This window comes from Microtus oregoni, unplaced genomic scaffold, assembly GCF_018167655.1.
Source record: "Microtus oregoni isolate MIOR12 unplaced genomic scaffold, Mior012 000000F_ref0000247, whole genome shotgun sequence".
Classification (NCBI taxonomy): Eukaryota; Metazoa; Chordata; class Mammalia; order Rodentia; family Cricetidae; genus Microtus; species Microtus oregoni.
This window is the reverse complement of record NW_024543059.1, coordinates 92,062,837-92,081,497: the sequence shown is the minus strand read 5'-3', so window position 1 is coordinate 92,081,497 and position 18,661 is coordinate 92,062,837. Positions and strand designations below refer to the sequence as shown.

Below are 18,661 nucleotides of genomic sequence, written 5' to 3'. Positions count from 1 at the left end.
TTGTGTCTGATCCTCAGCCCTGGAGGGACAATAACACCGCAGTGAGACCCACCAAAGGTCTAAGCACACACATGCTGGACCGCGGTAGCTATTTGCAGTATGGAAATATTCATGCAAGTTGGCAGATAGTGCAGCATTATTTATAAAAACAAAACTCTGAACAGGAGCAATTCAAAGTTAGAATGCTCACAGTCAGGCAGAGATCTGAAAAAGATGCTCCCCTATGGAACACACACCTGCAAACCTAGCTGCATCACCGAGCTTCACACAGACAATATATTGGTTTTGAAAATCATCAGGTATTGAGTTGACGGAAGTATTACAGGCTCTCCTTTTTCTTCTTTCTGGCTCCAATTCAGAATCAAAAAAGAGAAAAAGCTTAGAAAATTTTGATAACTATATATTTATTTTCTTAGAATGTTCATGATTATTTTTGGTTTCTAACTTGAGCAGACATGATCTCAAACCTATAAAACTGTGTTCTTTAGGAATATCTTGCAGGTAATATACACAGTAAAATCATATTAATAATTGGAATTATTTTATACATTAAAAATTATTTCAGTTTTAAGAAACTGCACTTATAGGAAACAATTCTATCATACATACATTTACAGTTTTTAGTTTTATAATCTCTTCATTCAAAATTATTTTGCCCCAAAACACTGTATTTCAGCGTAAGTATCCAGTAAGTAATTAGTATGTATATAGGTGGCTGTAAAAACCACTCATATCTCTAACAGATCCTGCTCCAGAGGTGAAAACTTCCTGGTTAGAGAGCACTTAAATGTTGTATCTTGTACAAAGCAGCAACAGTATTTAAATTATTAGAAATGGTAAATTCAATAATACATAAGTCCTTTAAGAATATACTTGAAAAGCACATTATTCCATAAAATATTTACATTGTTTAAATTATAACAGCAACGTCTTCTGTTTTAGCTGAACATATTAACAAAACCCTTAAACAGTAATAAAAAGCTACTCTTCCTTAAGAAAAGAAACTTTGTCCTTTGATTTATTCAGCATTTTTATATCATCCAGCAGTTTTCTGGGCGTTAAAATATGTGTAGAACCTGGTGGAAGAAATTGTAAATTTTCAGAATTAGAAAAACTTATTTGGCTTAAAATCTTGTCCTTCCCATACACCAATGCCTGGTGCGTTTGAACAACACCTCCTACAGAGTTTTTATAGAAGCCACACCGACCTTGTCACTGAGCATACTCAGCGACTCTTCAGAAATACCGGCCTCCCATCTTAGTGTTTTGTCTGATCTATGCTACACACTGGTGTCCAGAAAAGAGAAAAACGGGGATTCCCCGTCCTCGGCACAGAACTATAGCAGCCGTCGTCTGCGGGCAGAGAAGCCTGGCATACAGCCCTGCAGCGCTCTGGGCTAGGAGACTTTACCTATGAGTGGCTTCACTGGAAAAAATTCTAATTGACTTCACTATTAGTGTGTATGCACACGCATGCATACATGCAGTTACATGTGTGCCGTGGCACATCATGGAGGCCAGAGGATGACTCTCAGGAGAGTGTTCTCTCCCAACACCATGGGCTCTGGGCCTGGAGGCTGCCGGACTCACACGGCAAGCATTTTTTATCCATTGCTAGCCCAGGCTGGTTTTCAAACTCAGTTCCACACAGGCCTCATGTTAGATCCATATATGTGAAAACGAATACTTCTGAAGTAAAAATGCATTAATATGTCACAAAAGTACTTAATGGCCACAGCAAATAATATCAGAAGACACAGTTTTAAAGGAGCAAGCTCAAGCCTCTAAAAACAGGATATTTTAAAATAAAATTATCAAAATACCAACTAGGAAGAAAAATCTTCAGGAATTTTACAAAACATTGCCTTACACATTTAAGAAACAGAAAAGACAGAAGTCTTACCAATAATAACTTCACAGGATTTATGTGCCTGAGAAACTTCATAAGCACAGCGCATCTCAGAGTATGTAATTCCTCCAATCACAAAAATAATCAGCCTGGACCCATTTTTCCGGTCCAGCTCTAAATAGTTAGTTCTGGGTTTCTGGCGAGCACTAGAAAGTAAAAAATAAAACAAACACATTATAACCATTCTCAAACTTACCTTTGGAACCAGCTGTCTTGATCTTAATGAAGTAAGGAATCAGGGTACAATTTCACCACAGTAGGCAAAGGCAACTCGCCTCACTCCAGAGTTCAATTTGAATAAATCACTTACAGTTTTACTTGGGAGGATAAGATAGTAGGACAGAGAACTCAAGGCTGGCCTAGGAGATGGATGGAGATATAGCTAGCTAGCTAGATAGATAGATATAGATATAAATAGATATAGATAGATAGATACACATAACACCTTAATTACAAAACCTAAATAAAACCCACTAAGTCTAGCTCAGCATTTTTACTTATAAGGCTAATGTTATTTTATTTTAATGTTTAAAATATTTTTAAATTTTCATTTTGTGTGCATGGCTGTTTTGCCTTCATGTAAGTCTGTGCACCACTTGTATGCAGAGAAGGGTATCGGATCCCCTGGAACTGGAGTTACAGACAGTTGTGAACTGTCATGTGGGTGCTGGGAATTGAACCTGGATCCTTTGGAAGAGCAGCCAGAGCTCCTAACCTCTGAGCCATCCTTCTAGAGTCCTCTTTTATTTAATATGAGAACCTATTATCCCTGAAAAGTCTATGTGCTGAAATTTTTAGGAAATCAGGGGTGAAACCCTGAAGAGTGAGATCTGAAGACAAGGGGAGGACCTAGGGGTACTGGGACAACCACTGCTGGGATTCCACAACTGGATGGTGGACAAACACTGTTGGGACCCAAGCAAGGACAGCTGCCGTGTCCATCACATCTGTCAGAAGTGGAACAGGAGTGTCCTGAGGAACCAAAAGTCGAAAAAACAACAGCAAAACAAAACCCAAGGACATGCTCTGTAGGCTGTGCTAGCTAACTGCTCATCCGCTCACACGCAGGGAGACTCAAGACCATCTGGGAAAAGATGGGAAGGGAAAGAGCGGGCCAGAGAGCTGGCCATGGGAGAGCGTATTCTTCAGGCCTCGGTGTGATCAACGGAGGACGGAAGGCACATACCTGAAGTAATGACAATGTCTGCCCAGACAACCACTGATCACTAAACTACACAGACAGAAACAATCGCTAGAGTCAAGCTGAAAATAAACAAACTCCAAAGGCTTATGCGACTCTACACAGCAAGGGAGAAAAAGTCTACAGTTTAAGTCTGCACAATTATACCAAAAGGGGCTGGAGAGAGGCTCCGACGGTGGGTATTACTCTCACAGGATTCAAGTTCGGTTCATGGCTGCCTGTGACTCCAGCTCCAGGAGATGGATCCAATATATCTGGGCTGTGTGGACATTTGCACACACTTTCCCAAATATACTCATAATTAAAATAAATCTTCCACAGAAAGCAACTCAGGAATTGCTCTACTACATTCTCTAAAAGGTCCATTTTCAATAAAGGGTAGTGAACATGCAAAGACACAATGTGCTGTGGTCCATACTTTGGCAGAGGCTGTACTGAGCAGTCTTCGAAGCAGATTCTATCCACATCACATCTACACCTGTCTGAATGTAGACTGTAAAGATGGATGTCGTTCACCAGTGCAGGCTCAGTGAATGGCATGAGAGCTGACCGGCAGTGACTTAGAAGTGATGCGCTCACCTAGCCCAGGTTTCACCTTCAGCATCAAGACTAATGAAACAAACATCAGAAGCAGAAACTGCAGAGACCCAACGGCAAATGCAGACATGCCGCACAATGAAATACAGTCAACAGACGTGCAGAGAACAGCCCTGACCCTCAAAGGAACTAAAGGTAAACAGGGGAGACAACTGCAGAACCAAGGGAAAGCAGAGCTCCAGCAACACCAGGACAACGCCAGTCTTCAGAGTGTAAGAAAGAGAAAGGGATCACTCAAAAATACAACACCGAAAACCCCCAAACTTGATAAAGACGAAAGAACACAACAAACCCCCAGGTAGAATAAGCAAGAGAGAACTGCATGTTGACATAACACAGTTAAATTGAAAGCAGCCAAATATCAAGAGAAAACCCTACACGGGCCATGAGACAACTCCTTAGGTAAAGTGTCTTGCAGCAAGCCAGGCCTGATGGCTTGAGTTCAGTTTTCAGGATCTACATGGTAGCGGGGAGAACTTTCTCCTAAGTTGTCTTTTGACTTCTGCACAAGTGCTATGTCATTTCTGCATCAACATACAGTAGTAAAAATACCCAAACCCAAAGCCCTGCAAAGCAGAATTCAGTAAGTTCCATAGGAAGAAATATAGTTAGAAAAGAAGAATAGACATACAGGTAAGTGACTAAACTCAGAAGACAAGAAAAATAGGAGAATAAATCAGAGCACAAAACAGAAGGGAGGGAGGGAGGGAGGGAGGGAGGGTGGGAGGGAGGGAGGGAACTATGCTATAAAAGGAGGCAGGTGTGTGGGGAGGTGCCAGTTTCATTATTCTGTTTCTTTTTTTTCTTTTTCTTTTTTTTTTTTTTTTTTTTGATTTTTCGAGACAGGGTTTCTCCGTAGCTTTTGGTTCCTGTCCTGGAACTAGCTCTTGTAGACCAGGCTGGCCTCGAACTCACAGAGATCCGCCTGCCTCTGCCTCCCGAGTGCTGGGATTAAAGGCGTGCGCCACCACCGCCCGGCAGTTTCATTATTCTGTATTATAATTTCTGATCAGGTCACAGCTGAAGAAAACTACCTTTTACATTACTACATGCTTCAGAGAGAACACTGTGCAGCATCTTCAATCACTGTCTGTAGCCTCTTAGCACAAACATTTTAGTGACTTTGTTTATAGATTTACCTCACGGCTCCAGAGCCATTCCACACTGCTGGGCACCGGGAACAATATGGCCATTCTTTGGAATCCAATCTATTATCGATGGCATCCTAGGAAGAAAACCATTAACCATCAAGAAAATGTAGTACCAGAAATTTGTTCTGTACACAGCTCTAATGTGATTAAAGGTGCACAGCCCTTCTTTACACCCCTAAGTCTTGCAGTAAAAATGAATACACTGGGGCTGGAGAGATGGCTCAGTAAGAAAGAGCACTTACTGCTCTTCTGGAGACTGAAATTTAGTTCCCAGCACCCACATCAGCTCACACTGCCTGTAACTCTAGCTCCAGGATCCAATGCCTCTGGTTTCCATGGGCACCTGCACTCACGTGCACATACCCAAACATATATACACACACAATTAAATTAATAAAAGTAAACTTAAAAATGAATGTACTAGTTTACTCACATAATAAACCAAAACACATTTCAGATCTGCCTTTCTTTACTGGGGGTCTGCAGTGGTCTGAGAACCTGTCAGCTCTAGGGATACTGGAGTTCCTAAGTGGCACGCAGGCCACTGTCCCTCATGGCAGTGCCTCTGAAACAGAATGCACAGACCTAACCCTGAGACACTGAGGACAATCCAATGGCTGTGGAATGGGTTTCTGTTCACTGGGTTTTTAAAAAAACTCCCTCTTTTCTCAGTGCTACATTTTATGATATGCTATGTATATGTGTTTGGATTATATAAACAGATTATGAATGCTTTATTAATACAGCAGTATATATTTGGTCAGTCAACAAGTTCATGCTCATATTTTAGAATTTATTATGGTTCCATTTTTATTAGTCAATACAATTTGCTTTACAGATGATGGCAAAGAAAAGTGGACCCAGAAGGACAAAGCAATTCAAGGGGATTTTAATAAGACTGCTAGAGAGCCAGGTGGTGGTGGCACACGCCTTTAATCCCAGTGCTTGGAAGGCAGAGGCAGGCAGATCTCTGTGAGTTTGAGGCCAGCCTGGGCTACAGAGTGAGTTTCAGGACAGGCTCCAAAGCTATACAGCAAAACCCTGTCTCACAACAAAAGCAACAAAACAAACAAACAAACAAACAAGACTGCCAGAGAGGAAGAAATCATGTTTTAAGTTAGGAGAAACCCTAGAAGCCGTAGACAGCCACAGAGCCAATGTGCAGTTTCTGGATTTAGCATGAAAACCTTGTTAAGAGTTAAAACAAGGACGATTATGCAGAAACTGTTCCTGGATAATCACTGTTGGGGTAGGAGGCAACTTACATCGCAGAAGACAAAGTCTAAGTTCCTTACACTTTTCGGATGTCTTCATGCATTTACAAGTGACGTAAAATTAGTTTTGAAAAGCAGAATAATAGTAAGAGCATTAGCACTGAAAGGAAAGTAGAAATTAGAGCTATAATTAGTCAAAGGAAAGCTGGAAGAATTTTTTTTATTGAGCTCCTAAGGCAATTTTAAAATTAGTTTATAATTCCTATAAATTAATATTTTCTAAGAGCAAACAGCACTAAAAAAAGCAATCCACCTGACGACTCTAACAACAAACTACAGTTTAATTACATACTTTTCAGTTTTTTGCTTTTTGTTTCAAGATAAGGTTTCTCTGTTTAGTCCTGGCTATCTTTGAACTCAGAGATCTGCCTGCCTCTGCCTCCTGAGTGCTGGGATTAAAGGCACATGCCACCACTGCCCAGCTTATCATTTATTACGTAATATCGAAATGTCATTGTGTCCAACTGTCATTCAAATTAATTTATGCTACGTAGTTATTTAAAAGAACAGCAATGTTTTTCAAGAAATGTGTGTGCTCATTTTTAAAAAAATTTACAGATAGTGATGAATTTTCCTGAGGACCCTAAGACTTCAAAAGCTTCTCTGCCTATGAAATCCCAGTAGATAAACTTTCGTTTGTGACCCTCCAAGCACTCCAGACACCCCTGCATGTCAGCTATGCTCACAATGATAGTAAACAAGAGTAAGGCGCAGCCACAGGGGACGCTCAGGTTAGTGGGAGGCTGTGATCTTACCTCCATGATGTCCTTGATAAAGGGTGTCCACCGGGAGAGCTGGAAGGTCTCTTCTGCAGACCGGTCTTTTCTTACTGGCTTGGCTTGCTGGGACTAACAGAATTAAAGGGACAGATCATTTCAGAATGTCACTTACATTTTCTAAAGAAGGTTTAATTACCAGCAACTCTGCATTCCATTTAACAGGAAAACCACCTACTTAAAAAAAAAAAAGAAAAGAAATCACACCAACTTGGTGCATGTGAGGTCACTTAACAGTATCTGTACCTTCGCAGTAAATTTGAGTGCCATAAAGGGTTAATTTACGTAAAAGTATCATAAAACTTGGTGGGAAAGTGTTCTAAATGGAGAGCTTTCAAATTTGACTCTGAGCCTTATTTTTGCTTATTTATCATTTATATTTATAAGGGCCTCAGGTATACTAGGCAAGTTCCACACTACCAAGCTGTGTGCCCAGTCTGAGCCTAAACTGTTTCCGGAGGATGTGATTTCTCTCTGTGCCACTGACACAGGTGAATCAACTGGGAGAAAGGTATTTAGAAAAGAACATCGGGGTGGGTGCGCAGCTCAGGCGGCCAGAGCGCTCGCCTCGTAGTCCCAGCACCACATATGCCAGTGTGGTAGGCCCAACTGTAACCCAGCGCTAGAAGGTAGAGACAGGCGTTTAAGGTTATCCTTAAACATAGTAAATTTGAGACCAGCCTGGACTACATGAGACCTTGACACAGAAAATGAAAACAAAAACAAAACAAAAATCCCAACTGCTTATTTAATAATCAAATTCTATAAGATGAAGTCAAGAATGTCTATAAGATTCCCATCAACAAAAACAGTTAATGTACGGACCTTATGGTGCAATGGCAGTGTGCCTAAGTCCAAAAGTAGTTAAGGCATGCACACACATGCACACACAGACACATGGGGAACCTCCTTCAGCCAATGGCCTTTGAGAGGCTGGACCAAGTAGGGCGTGGCCTTGGGTACCAAAAAGACCCAGGCCCACTGGCTTGCCCTCTCTCTCTCTGTCTCTCTCTCTCTCCCCTCTTAAATAAAGAACCCCTTATTATACCCTATTTGGAGCTAGTGTGGGATTACTTTAGTCACATTCCCCTTCAGACACACAGACACACACATGTGCAAGCTTCCGCGCACACTCCCTTACTGGGGGAACGATGGGAACGCCAAGGTGACTCCAGTTCCGAATCATGTCACTGTCGTCTTCTATCTTCACATTGTGGATCAGTCTGTCCAAATTTTCTTCAGTCGTTCCTTAAGGAAGGGAAAGCAGAGTGCACAGTCCGATAACTGCTACCAAAACTAATTCTAGGTTTGGAGTAATTAGTACGAGGGCTAAAGCTTAAAAAACAACAACAACAAAACAAACTCATGTCCCTTCTAGTCTTCTCTCTGTTTCCTATCTTTTTTTTTAAATTTATTTATTTATTAAAGATTTCTGTCTCTTCCCCGCCACCCGCCTCCCAATTCCTTCCCCCTCCCCCAATTAAGTCCCCCCCCTCAGCCCGAAAAGCAATCAGGGTTCCCTGTCCTGTGGAAAGTCCAAGGAACCCCCACCTCCATCCAGGTCTAGTAAGTTGAGCATCCAAACTGCCTAGGCTCCCACAAAGCCAGTGCGTGCAGTAGGATCAGAAACCCATTGCCATTGTTCTGTTTCCTATCTTAACTAGCATTTACTTCCGGGTTTCCTAAGATTCCCTTACAGCGAGTAACAAACTATTTTAAAAATGTGTTAGGGGCTAAGGAGATGGCTCAGTGGGTAAAGGTGCTTGTGAGGCTTGCTGCTAAGACTGACAACCTGGGTTTGGTCCCTGGAACCCACATGCTGGAAGGAGAAAACAGGACTTCAAAATGTACCTAACCTGCAAGACCACAGAATAGATACCACGTAAGTAATGATCAGTACTGGTGGATGCTAAAATCTGGATATAAAATAATCTCTAGTCATAGGCCATGACATTACGATCTCCACCACACACAGAAATAATATACAGTAGGTAAATGTACAAAGAATCTAAGTGATTTCCAAGCGACTACTTTAGCACAGTCGCAGAGGTGAGCAGGCGTCATTACCGTTGATACCGAAGATATAGAGCAGGACTGCGCGGATCTTGTCACAGTTGTCATGGTTTTTGTTGAGCAGCACTGGGAGGAGCACCAGCATGGAGTCCTTCACCCGCTGCCCCTCCGCGTCTGTTCCCAGTGCCAGGTCCTGAAGGACAGTAAAATGCAGACAGTGCTCCACAATCCAAATTTACCTTCTGGTCAAAAGTATCTATCATTAGTTGTGGAACCCTGATGACGTAATACAGGAAATGTGAACGTTAGCTGCAAACTATTCATCACACAAAACACAGATGGCCATAAAGCAAATCAGAGGGGAAGACAGTCATGACAACCCGACTGGGCACTGCGGCAGGCACCACAAATGAGGGCGAGAGCACTTCTGATGTGTTTGTCTAGTCGGGGTGTGCTCTAGGCGCCAGACAATGGATTTCTGAACACGTGTGAAAGAACAGAAAATATCTCACTAACAGTTTTTATATTAATTACATGCTGAAACAATAAAACAAACATATTAGGTTAAGTCAAATTTATTACCAAATTTAACTCCTTTTTTCCTTTGTAATGTGGCTACCAGAATAGTTAACAGTGCAAACAACTGGCATTCAATTTCTGTTAACGTGATGCTCTGCACAGCTTAGGAACTGTGTAGTGTGATGCTGTGTAGACTGCTGCAGGATAGAGTACTTGTACCGAACTCTGAGAGAGCCTTGAAAAGACGCTCCAGTAATTTAAAGCACTCCACAACGCACACTGCAAGACCACAGAGCAGGAGGACCGACTTGTCAATGTTGGGTCTACAGTTTGGACCTAGAATTGGCCCCAAAGGGCCATGTGGTAAGGATTTTGTCCTCTGGTGCTTCTTCTTAATTCTGGAGGGAATTAAGAGCAGGGAGCTAAAGGAGGTCGTCAAGTCTTTGGGTTGTGCCTTTGAAGGGGACAGTAGAACTGCCGATCTATCTCTGTCTATCTCTTGGCTTCTTTGTACCACAAATCTCTGCTATAATGTGCCACACACTCAAAAGCAGTGAAGTGAATTGATCATAAAACTGTAAATCTCGCAAGCCTTTAATCCCAGCACTCGGGAGGCAGGGGCAGGCAGCTCTGTGAGTTTGAGGCCAGCCTAGTCTACAAGAGCTGGTTCCAGGACAGGCTCCAAAGCTACAGAGAAACCCTGTCTTGTAGAACAAAAAGAAAAAAAAAAAAAAAAAAGAACAAAACCCTGTAGATCTCAAGTATTCTCAACCAAGTGTGCCCCAACATCTAAAACAAACACGACCAACCAAAACAGTGAGCTAAAATAATTTTATCATTTCAGGTATTTGTTAAAGTGACACAAAGCTGAGTAAGGAAGCAGGGAACCAGGCATCAATACTGCCTAGGTCAGTCCCTGTCTAAGAATCTGTGACTGTGTGGAGCTCAGCTGCTGCGCTGAGCGGAGGCCGCATGCTGGCTTACACAGCTGCTCTGGAACTCTACCGCAGAAGCGGGGGTTCTGGCCCTGCACATACCTGCTCAGTTTTGCAGAGCTTCTCGATATTCAGCTTAAACTTATTCATGCAATCTTCAGCCAAGTTAAGATGGACAACTTGCTGAAAAACAGAGGGAAGTCATTATTTATAACATTTTAATTACTTTTTGTGTAACTGATATCCAACTTCTTTAAAAACTTATGTCAGTTACTCAAAAAAACAAAACAAAAGGTTCCTTTTACATTACTGGTTCTTAACTGGGCTCCAAGATTGTAAGAATGTGCAAAGACAGCTATTCTAGGAGAGGCCGGGCTGGCTGAGGCTGCGGCTGTGCCTCACGCTGACAGTGCCAGCAGTCTCGAGGATGAGGCCAGAGGATTGCTCACGTCTGACACAAGCCTTGAGTTAGGGGAGTTCCAGTTCAGTGGGAGCTAGAGTGAGTCTTAACCCAGCTCTGCTGAAGATGGATGGACCAGTGGATAAATGGACAGATAGATGGAAGGAGAGACGGAGGGATGGAGGGAAAAGAATGGAAAGAAAGCGAGTGAGTTTGTCTGGATTTAAATGATTTTAAATCTAATTTGTTACTATTAATTTAAGGAAATGCATGGGTTGGTGCCCAACACAGGAAACAAACAAAACAGCCACTAGATAATCTCATACTGACTTTTTCTTTGAGGTCGAGAAATATTAAATTATTCTGTTCAGCTGTTTAAGACAAATATTTTTTTTAAAAGATTTACAAAATCCAGATGATGTAGCTAGAAAAGTCAGAGGCTAGTTTGGTTAATTGGGAATTTCTCAGCTCTACAGGAAAGACTGGGAAGACAACTAGCAACAACCAACTATTCCAGGGCACGGCTAAGACAACCACAGGAGCAGACAAGCAGTCAAAGGCAGAGTCTCACACAGGCCATGGCTTACCTTTGTCATCTGTTTGCGGAAGTGGGGCATCTTTTTCATCAGCTGGGTAAGAGCACTAAGTGATGTCTAGGAAAAACAAACAAAAAAACACAAAAAAGACAAACTTAAGCAAGCCCATGATTCAGTTACTCCACATTATAGCTTCCAATCCAGAGCTTTTAAGTCCTAATAAACCTAGCTAATTTAATAAATGAGCTAAGTTTTAAAATAATGTTAGGAGGCCTCTGTCTCTGTCACACTCTTCCCTATGGACAGATAAAACAGTCCTTCTGGGCAGCAGACAACCAGCGAGATGGCGGAAGAGAGCAGGTGATCACTGAGATCAGCCTCCTGTCCCCAGGCACAGTTACTGAGGGCTGCCTAGGCCGGCTCCCGAAGCTAAGAGGTATGGAGAGGAAGGAACCAACGGAAATATAACCATGTGTGGTGGGTGTCCTTAGCCCTACACTGCTCAAGGATCCAGCAGAGAAAACTAACATGGGTAATTAAGCCCAGACAGAGATTTCAGAAGAGTCTCAGTGCTAAGGACATGGTAGCATTCTCTGATACAGACAAAACAAAAAGATTTAAGTAAACACTGCAGACATCTAGACCACATCTCAAATAACCAAAACTAAAAACAAAAGAGGTAAAAAGCTATTTCAAATCCCCTGAGATTTAGCTAATGCTGAGAAGGAAATAATTCTAAATAGACCCAGTAGGAGAGAAGTTAAAAGCAAATACTCCAAATGTCCAACTCAAGGACCTAGAAAAAAGTTAAAACAAAATTGAAAGACATTAAAACTGTGTATAAATAAACTAAATCTAAAACTAGCCGATACAGAGCCAGCAACATCCCAGCAGGTAAACTGCTGGCTGTGAGGGCCTGACGATCTGCTCTGGTCCCAGAACCCACAGGGAGATGGAAGGAGAGGTGACTTTACTAAGGTCTTCTGGCCTCCACATGCGCACCACGGCACCCATGCACCGCACAGACATCAAACACACAGTAACAGACAAAATGAACCTACAGCAGAGAAAATCAACAAAATCAAAATACGTATATTTACACTACTAGGGTTTGAATACAGGCAATCATTTATGTTAGACAGGCATTTGCCCACTAAGCTATATCCATGGCTCTTTGAAATATTAAAGATATTAAATGTAGGAGCATTAAAAATCGTGAGAAAAACAAATCAGTAGGCCGGGCGATGGTGGCACATGCCTTTAATCCCAGCACTTGGTAGGCAGAGGCAGGCAGATCTCTGGGAGTTCGAGACCAGCCTGGTCTACAAGAGCTAGTTCCAGGACAGGAACCAAAAAGCTATGGAGAAACCCTGTCTCAAAAAAAATCCAAAAACAAAACAAAACAAAACAAAACCAAAAAAAACAAAAAAAAAAAACCAAATCAGTAATCAAGATTAATAACCGGAACATTAGCAATGGCTTCTATTCACACTGAGAGGCTAAGAAAAGAGTTCAAAAGTTAAGGATAGTAGACAAATTATTTGAAAAATAGTCTTTCTAAACTGACACAAGCAAAAATTTGGTAAAGGCACACATACAATGTTTGTGTTCTATATAATATATATGCATATATATACATTCTAATGAATTTACATTAATTATAACTAAAGACTTCTTTGTGAAAGATACTCTATCCTCAATGGTGAATTCCAATCACAACAGAGCAATTAAGTTACACAAAACCTTTCAGGGTAGGGGGCTGGAGAGATGGTTCAGTGGTTAAGAGCATTGCCTGCTCTTCCAAAGGTCCTGAGTTCAATTCCCAGCAACCACATGGTGGCTCACAACCATCTGTAATGAGGTCTGGTGCCCTCTTCTGGCCTGCAGGCATACACAGAGACAGAACATTGTATACATAATAAATAAATAAATATTTAAACCTTTCAGGGTAAAATGAGAGAGTCACAACTCATTTTATAAGATTAACATAATTTTATGTGAAAATTGCACAAGACTGTTACAAAAGAGTCATGTTACAGGAAATACTTCTCATAGACAGGAAACAAGCAAACCCAGTGCTCAGCAGACAGAATCCATCAGCACTCAGAACAGGGCATCATGACCAAGTGGAGTTCATTTTAGAAAGACAGCTCATTTAACATCAGAAAAAGAGTGAATATAATTCATTATGTTAATAGAATAATGCAGAAAGAAGCTGGGTGTGGTAGTGCATACTTTTAATCCCAGCAGTCAGGAAGCAGAGGCAGGTAGATCTCTATGAATTCAAGGCCAGCCTGGTCTACAAGAGTGAATTCCAGGACAGACAGGGCTATTCTGAGAAACCCTGTCTCAAAAAACAAAACAAACAAACAAACAAACAAAATCTAATCTTTAAACTAAGTATTAGGATTAAGGAAGTAAGTTGATTACAGGGTCACTGGACCCATAGTAAAAATTTACAAAATCACCTATATTTTATATGCTAACAAAATAGAATCTTAAAACTAATGCTATTTATAAAAACGCCCAAAAGAAAATGTAGAGTAACATTAGCGTGACAATAACACGGGAATGTGTACACATGAACAGCCAGCGAGCACACATTACAATCTGTGCACTAACATTAGAGGACAATAACACGGGAATGTGTACACGTGAACAGCCAGCGAGCACACATTACAATCTGTGCACTAACATTAGAGGACAATAACACGGGAATGTGTACACGTGAACAGCCAGCGAGCACACATTACAATCTGTGCACTAACATTAGAGGACAATAACACGGGAATGTGTACACGTGAACAGCCAGCGAGCACACATTACAATCTGTGCACTAACATTAGAGGACAATAACACGGGAATGTGTACACGTGAACAGCCAGCGAGCACACATTACGGTCTGTGCACTCACTTGTGTACTATACTTCAATACCAAAAACTTGGCAGAGCGGCACAGGACTTTAATCTCAGCACTTGGGAGCATGGTGTGGTAAGTCTTTATGTCTATGTGTTGCTTTTATTGGTTAATGAACAAATCTATTTCAGCCAGTGGCTTAGCAGAGTAGAGCTAGGTGGGGAAAACTAAACTCAATGCTGGGAGAAAGAAGGCAAAGTTGGTGAGAAGCCATGTAGCCACACCTGGGACAGAACCCTCTACTGGAGCCCGCCGAAACTTTACCAGTAGGCCATGACCTCGTGGTGATACACAGATTAATGGTGATGGGTTGTTTAGGATATAAGAGCAAGCTAGAAATATGCTTAAGCTATTGGCCAAACAGTATTGCAAATAATATGGTTTTTATCTGATTATTTTGGAGCTGAGCAGCCGAAAACAAACTAGTGGCCTCTGCCTACAACAGGTGCAGACTGAGCTCTCTGAGTTCATGGGCAGCCTTGTCTACAAACCAGCAGGGGCAACATAGTGAGATTCTTACAAAACCAAACCCCTCATCTATGTGCTGATGAAAATGACTAACTGGCCTTTAAATACTAAATTTTAATGGCAGTAGCACAGATAAAACTGAGGTCACAGCACACAGGCACTTCTTTATTCTCTCTGTGTTAGAATAGCCCCAAATAGAAAGTTACAGTAATTTTCACCCTTTTCCTTTCAACTTTGTTTGTAATTTGCCTTTGCAGGGCCGACAAGGCGGCTGAGTGGGTAAAAGCACTTGCTGTGCAAGTTGACAACCGGAGTTTGAGTCCTGGATCCATGTAAAGGTGGGAGAGAAATCAAAAAGTTGTGACCACTACATCACACACACACACCACATACACACATCACATGCACATATCACACACTACACCACACACATATATCATACACTACACTCACATCACATACTACATATACACACACCACATACACACATATCATACACATATCACACACTATATCATACACACATATCACTATATCACACACTATATCACACACTATATCATACACACCCCAGACATGCATCACACACACCAAACACATATCACACACACACACACTACACATCACACACAGATACAGACATACACACCACACACATATCACACTACATATACAACTACATAAACACACACCACATGAACACATCACACACACCACACACATATACATTACACACTGCATATACACCACAACGCAACACCCCACACATGCATACACACTACACACAGACACATATTACACACCACACCCCCCACGCACACACCACACACACATATTACACACTACTCACCCCCCCACATCCACACCACACACAAACACACTGCACACGCACACACACACACAGGCACAGACAGATACACATCACACACATACAATTTTTTTTTTTTTTTTTGATTTTTGAGACAGGGTTTCTCCGTAGCTTTTTTGGTTCCTGTCCTGGAACTAGCTCTTGTAGACCAGGCTGGCCTCGAATTCACACACAATTATTAAGTGACCCGTGCAGTACACAGCTGCAATCCTAGCACCAGAGTGGAGCAGGACCTCCTGTTCAAGGTCATGCTCAGCTAAGCGGTGAGTTTGCCATCGGCCTGAGTTCAGCCTCATGAGACTTTGTCTTTAAAGTCCAAATGCACCTTTGCTATCATCTTACCTTCCCCTCTGTAGCTTTCTTTGTTGATGAAATTTCCTTCATAAGTTTTGGAATTTCCCTGTCAGATAAATGAGAAAAATTTCTAAGTTAGTTCTTTACAAAACTCTTTTAAAGTTATAAAATATACTTTAATAATTTAGTACCTAAAAACTACAGAACAAAGTTAGAACAGGCTCACATACTCCAACACAAGCGCGATGTGCCGGTGCCGGACCCGGACCCACAGGTCGTCGTCTTCTTCGAGAACTGCCTCCTTGTCCTTCCCGTCGGTTCTGTACCTAAACAGGCCGGGGAGAACATTTTCAGAATCTCTTCCTCAGAAAGAAGAAAAAACATTTTTCTAAACAACAGTACTGAAAAGTAGACTCAGTTTGTTACTTAAGGGGGTCAAAACCTAAAGCAGATTAGAACCCTTCTATTAGAAATTTAGGAAAAACATCTTTTTCATCTCAAATGTTAGGTTTATAGTCTTGGCAGAACGCCATCTTACAAAGTGAAAATTCAACATCCCACAGTGAGCTTTAAGAACAGAAGCAGCTAGGTGGACTGGCATTTGGAAGGCAGTTAGAACGACCAGAGTCAAGGTCACGCCAGCAACAGTGTTCAGGGCCAGCCTGGGTCACAGGAGACCCGGTCTCAAATACAAAGACTACAAAGACCAATCAAGCAGCAAAGCTGAATACCCAAGCAGCTGCGCCTTTAGTCACTTAACATCATGATACGCTAGCGATCCACAGCGCAGTCATCACGTCCATCCGTCAAGAGCCATCGCGCTAGTTAGCCTGCTCAGAGTGCTTGTGTAAAATCACAAACACAGCATCTGCAGCTTCTCCTAACCAAGCCTAAAGTCATGTCTCCTTTAAATAGGAAGAAGTGAGAAAACTAATATGGCTGTAAAAACATTGTGACAGCTTTATCAAGTTCTACTGGAGTAAGAGCAATTTAGGAGGTTCACGGGACCATAATATTAGCTTAAAAAAAACTGAGTTCCTCAACGTAATTTCCTTTTTTAATGCAGATACCCTTTTCCTTGTGGAGGTAGGAAAGACTCAGCTGTCAATTTCCTCGGGCAGATAGGAACTACACAGCATTTTCTTAGTTTTGAACTATGGACAATGCATGTTGATTTCTGTTATATAAATGCAGTAGTTTCTATAACCCCAAAATTATAGGCTTCGTTTACAAAACAATGTGATCTAAGATACCCAAAGATAAATGGCTGTGTTTAATTACAAGGCTAACTAACCTAAGGATGGAAGTCCTTTGTTATGCAAAATACCAGTGTGTACTTATGTAATACCTTTGCCATTTAAGTGGCTTATAAGCAAACCAGTAGTGTGAGGGCAACACTCCAAGACACAACAGTCCATTAGAGTACATTTACAGTCTCTATGATGCATGAATAAGCAGAAAAATTGCTGGTTCCAGCAAAACTTGTGATGGAGACCAGGCAGGGTGACACATGCCTTTAATGCCAGCACTTGGTAGACAGAGGCACTTGGACCTCTGAGAGTTCAAGGCGACCAGCCAGGAGTACATAGTGAGACCTTGGGAGGATGTGATGGAGATTGGCAGGGAGGGGAGTCCCTCTACAGTGTGTTGAACATAGGGGTGAAGAGCAGGCAATCAAATCAAACTAAAATGGGGGGACACAGGTAATGTGTGGCTTGGGGACTGCTGTACCTACATTTCCTTTTTCTCTGAGGATAATGGGAAACCATTTAAAGGTTCTGAGTGAAGTGGGCACGCTGACCTGACTCTTAGTAAGATTCTCTTTCTCCCGAGTTGGAAAAGCTGATGGGGGCGGGGCCCGAAGACAGAAGCAGAACATGAGAGGTCAGTGAGAAGTCTGAGGAAGACAGCGAGGGGGAGGTCAGAGAGCTAACATCGTGAGCTTCAGGCTAAGTCTGGTGTCATAAGCAAGCTGGAAAATTGGGTCTTTAAAATGTAGTTATGAAGATTTACTATTGAACTGAGCGTTTTTGAACTTGATTGGCCATGACTGAAATTTGGGCCTGAGAAAGTAGCTATGAGATAGGAGATGCATTTACTATGTGGAGCACTGCACTTTACAGGGGGCTCCCAGCAACTCAGGTGTGGACACACACACTGAAGATGCTCACCAGACATTACAAATGAAGATATTCACTAGGGAGTTGGTGTAAATCTGAAGTTAAAGCAGAAGACTCAGTTGAGCCAATCACAGACAAACCTTGAGATTAATATGCTTCCAAAAGTATATAAACAGAGTCTACAAACTGAGCACTAGAACATTCCAACCCTAGGAAGCAGGGATTAAGAAGGAACCAGTTAGACCAGACTTTTGGATTTAGTGACAGAGGGGTAGAGTTTCTGGGCTGGCTCAGTGGATCAAAGTACTCGCAGCAGAAACATGACAGGTTGAATTTTGGGTTCAACCACTGGGACCCATGAAGGAAGGAGAGAACCCACTCTGCATAACTGTCCTCAGAACTCCACATGCATGCTGAGGTATGTGTGTACTTGTGCGTATGCACACGTGCGTGAGCACACACACACATACACGCACGCACGCACATACAGCAAATACTACAACACTATTTTCAGTAAGAAGTCATGCCCCATGTAAAGACCGACGGAGCACGGGGAGTTTATACTCCCACATCAGTCTTCTCTCAACTTCTGGGGCTTAGAGTAAGAGGGTATCGCTGTCTTTGTGAAAACTAGCTGCCTTCCTTCCCCCAAGCAATTAAACCTGCCTTCGTTTGCCAGCAAA

At 42.0% G+C, this 18,661-nt stretch overlaps 1 protein-coding gene across 1 annotated transcript in view; it reads right to left on the bottom strand.

Moving 5' to 3' along the window:
• Nucleotides 1-387: 387 nt before the first annotated feature.
• Stxbp3 (syntaxin binding protein 3) overlaps nucleotides 388-18,661 on the bottom strand; it is a 49,314-nt gene continuing 31,040 nt past the window's right edge. Inside the window, exons 10-19 of the mRNA XM_041650554.1 lie at nucleotides 16,089-16,184; nucleotides 15,907-15,964; nucleotides 11,363-11,428; nucleotides 10,478-10,558; nucleotides 8,976-9,114; nucleotides 8,050-8,156; nucleotides 6,888-6,980; nucleotides 4,847-4,932; nucleotides 1,904-2,055; nucleotides 388-1,076 (exon numbers count right to left, since the gene is read on the bottom strand). Coding sequence (XP_041506488.1) covers nucleotides 982-1,076; nucleotides 1,904-2,055; nucleotides 4,847-4,932; nucleotides 6,888-6,980; nucleotides 8,050-8,156; nucleotides 8,976-9,114; nucleotides 10,478-10,558; nucleotides 11,363-11,428; nucleotides 15,907-15,964; nucleotides 16,089-16,184 — 973 coding nt within the window. The 3' untranslated portion in view covers nucleotides 388-981. The remainder of the gene's footprint in view (nucleotides 1,077-1,903; nucleotides 2,056-4,846; nucleotides 4,933-6,887; nucleotides 6,981-8,049; nucleotides 8,157-8,975; nucleotides 9,115-10,477; nucleotides 10,559-11,362; nucleotides 11,429-15,906; nucleotides 15,965-16,088; nucleotides 16,185-18,661) is intronic.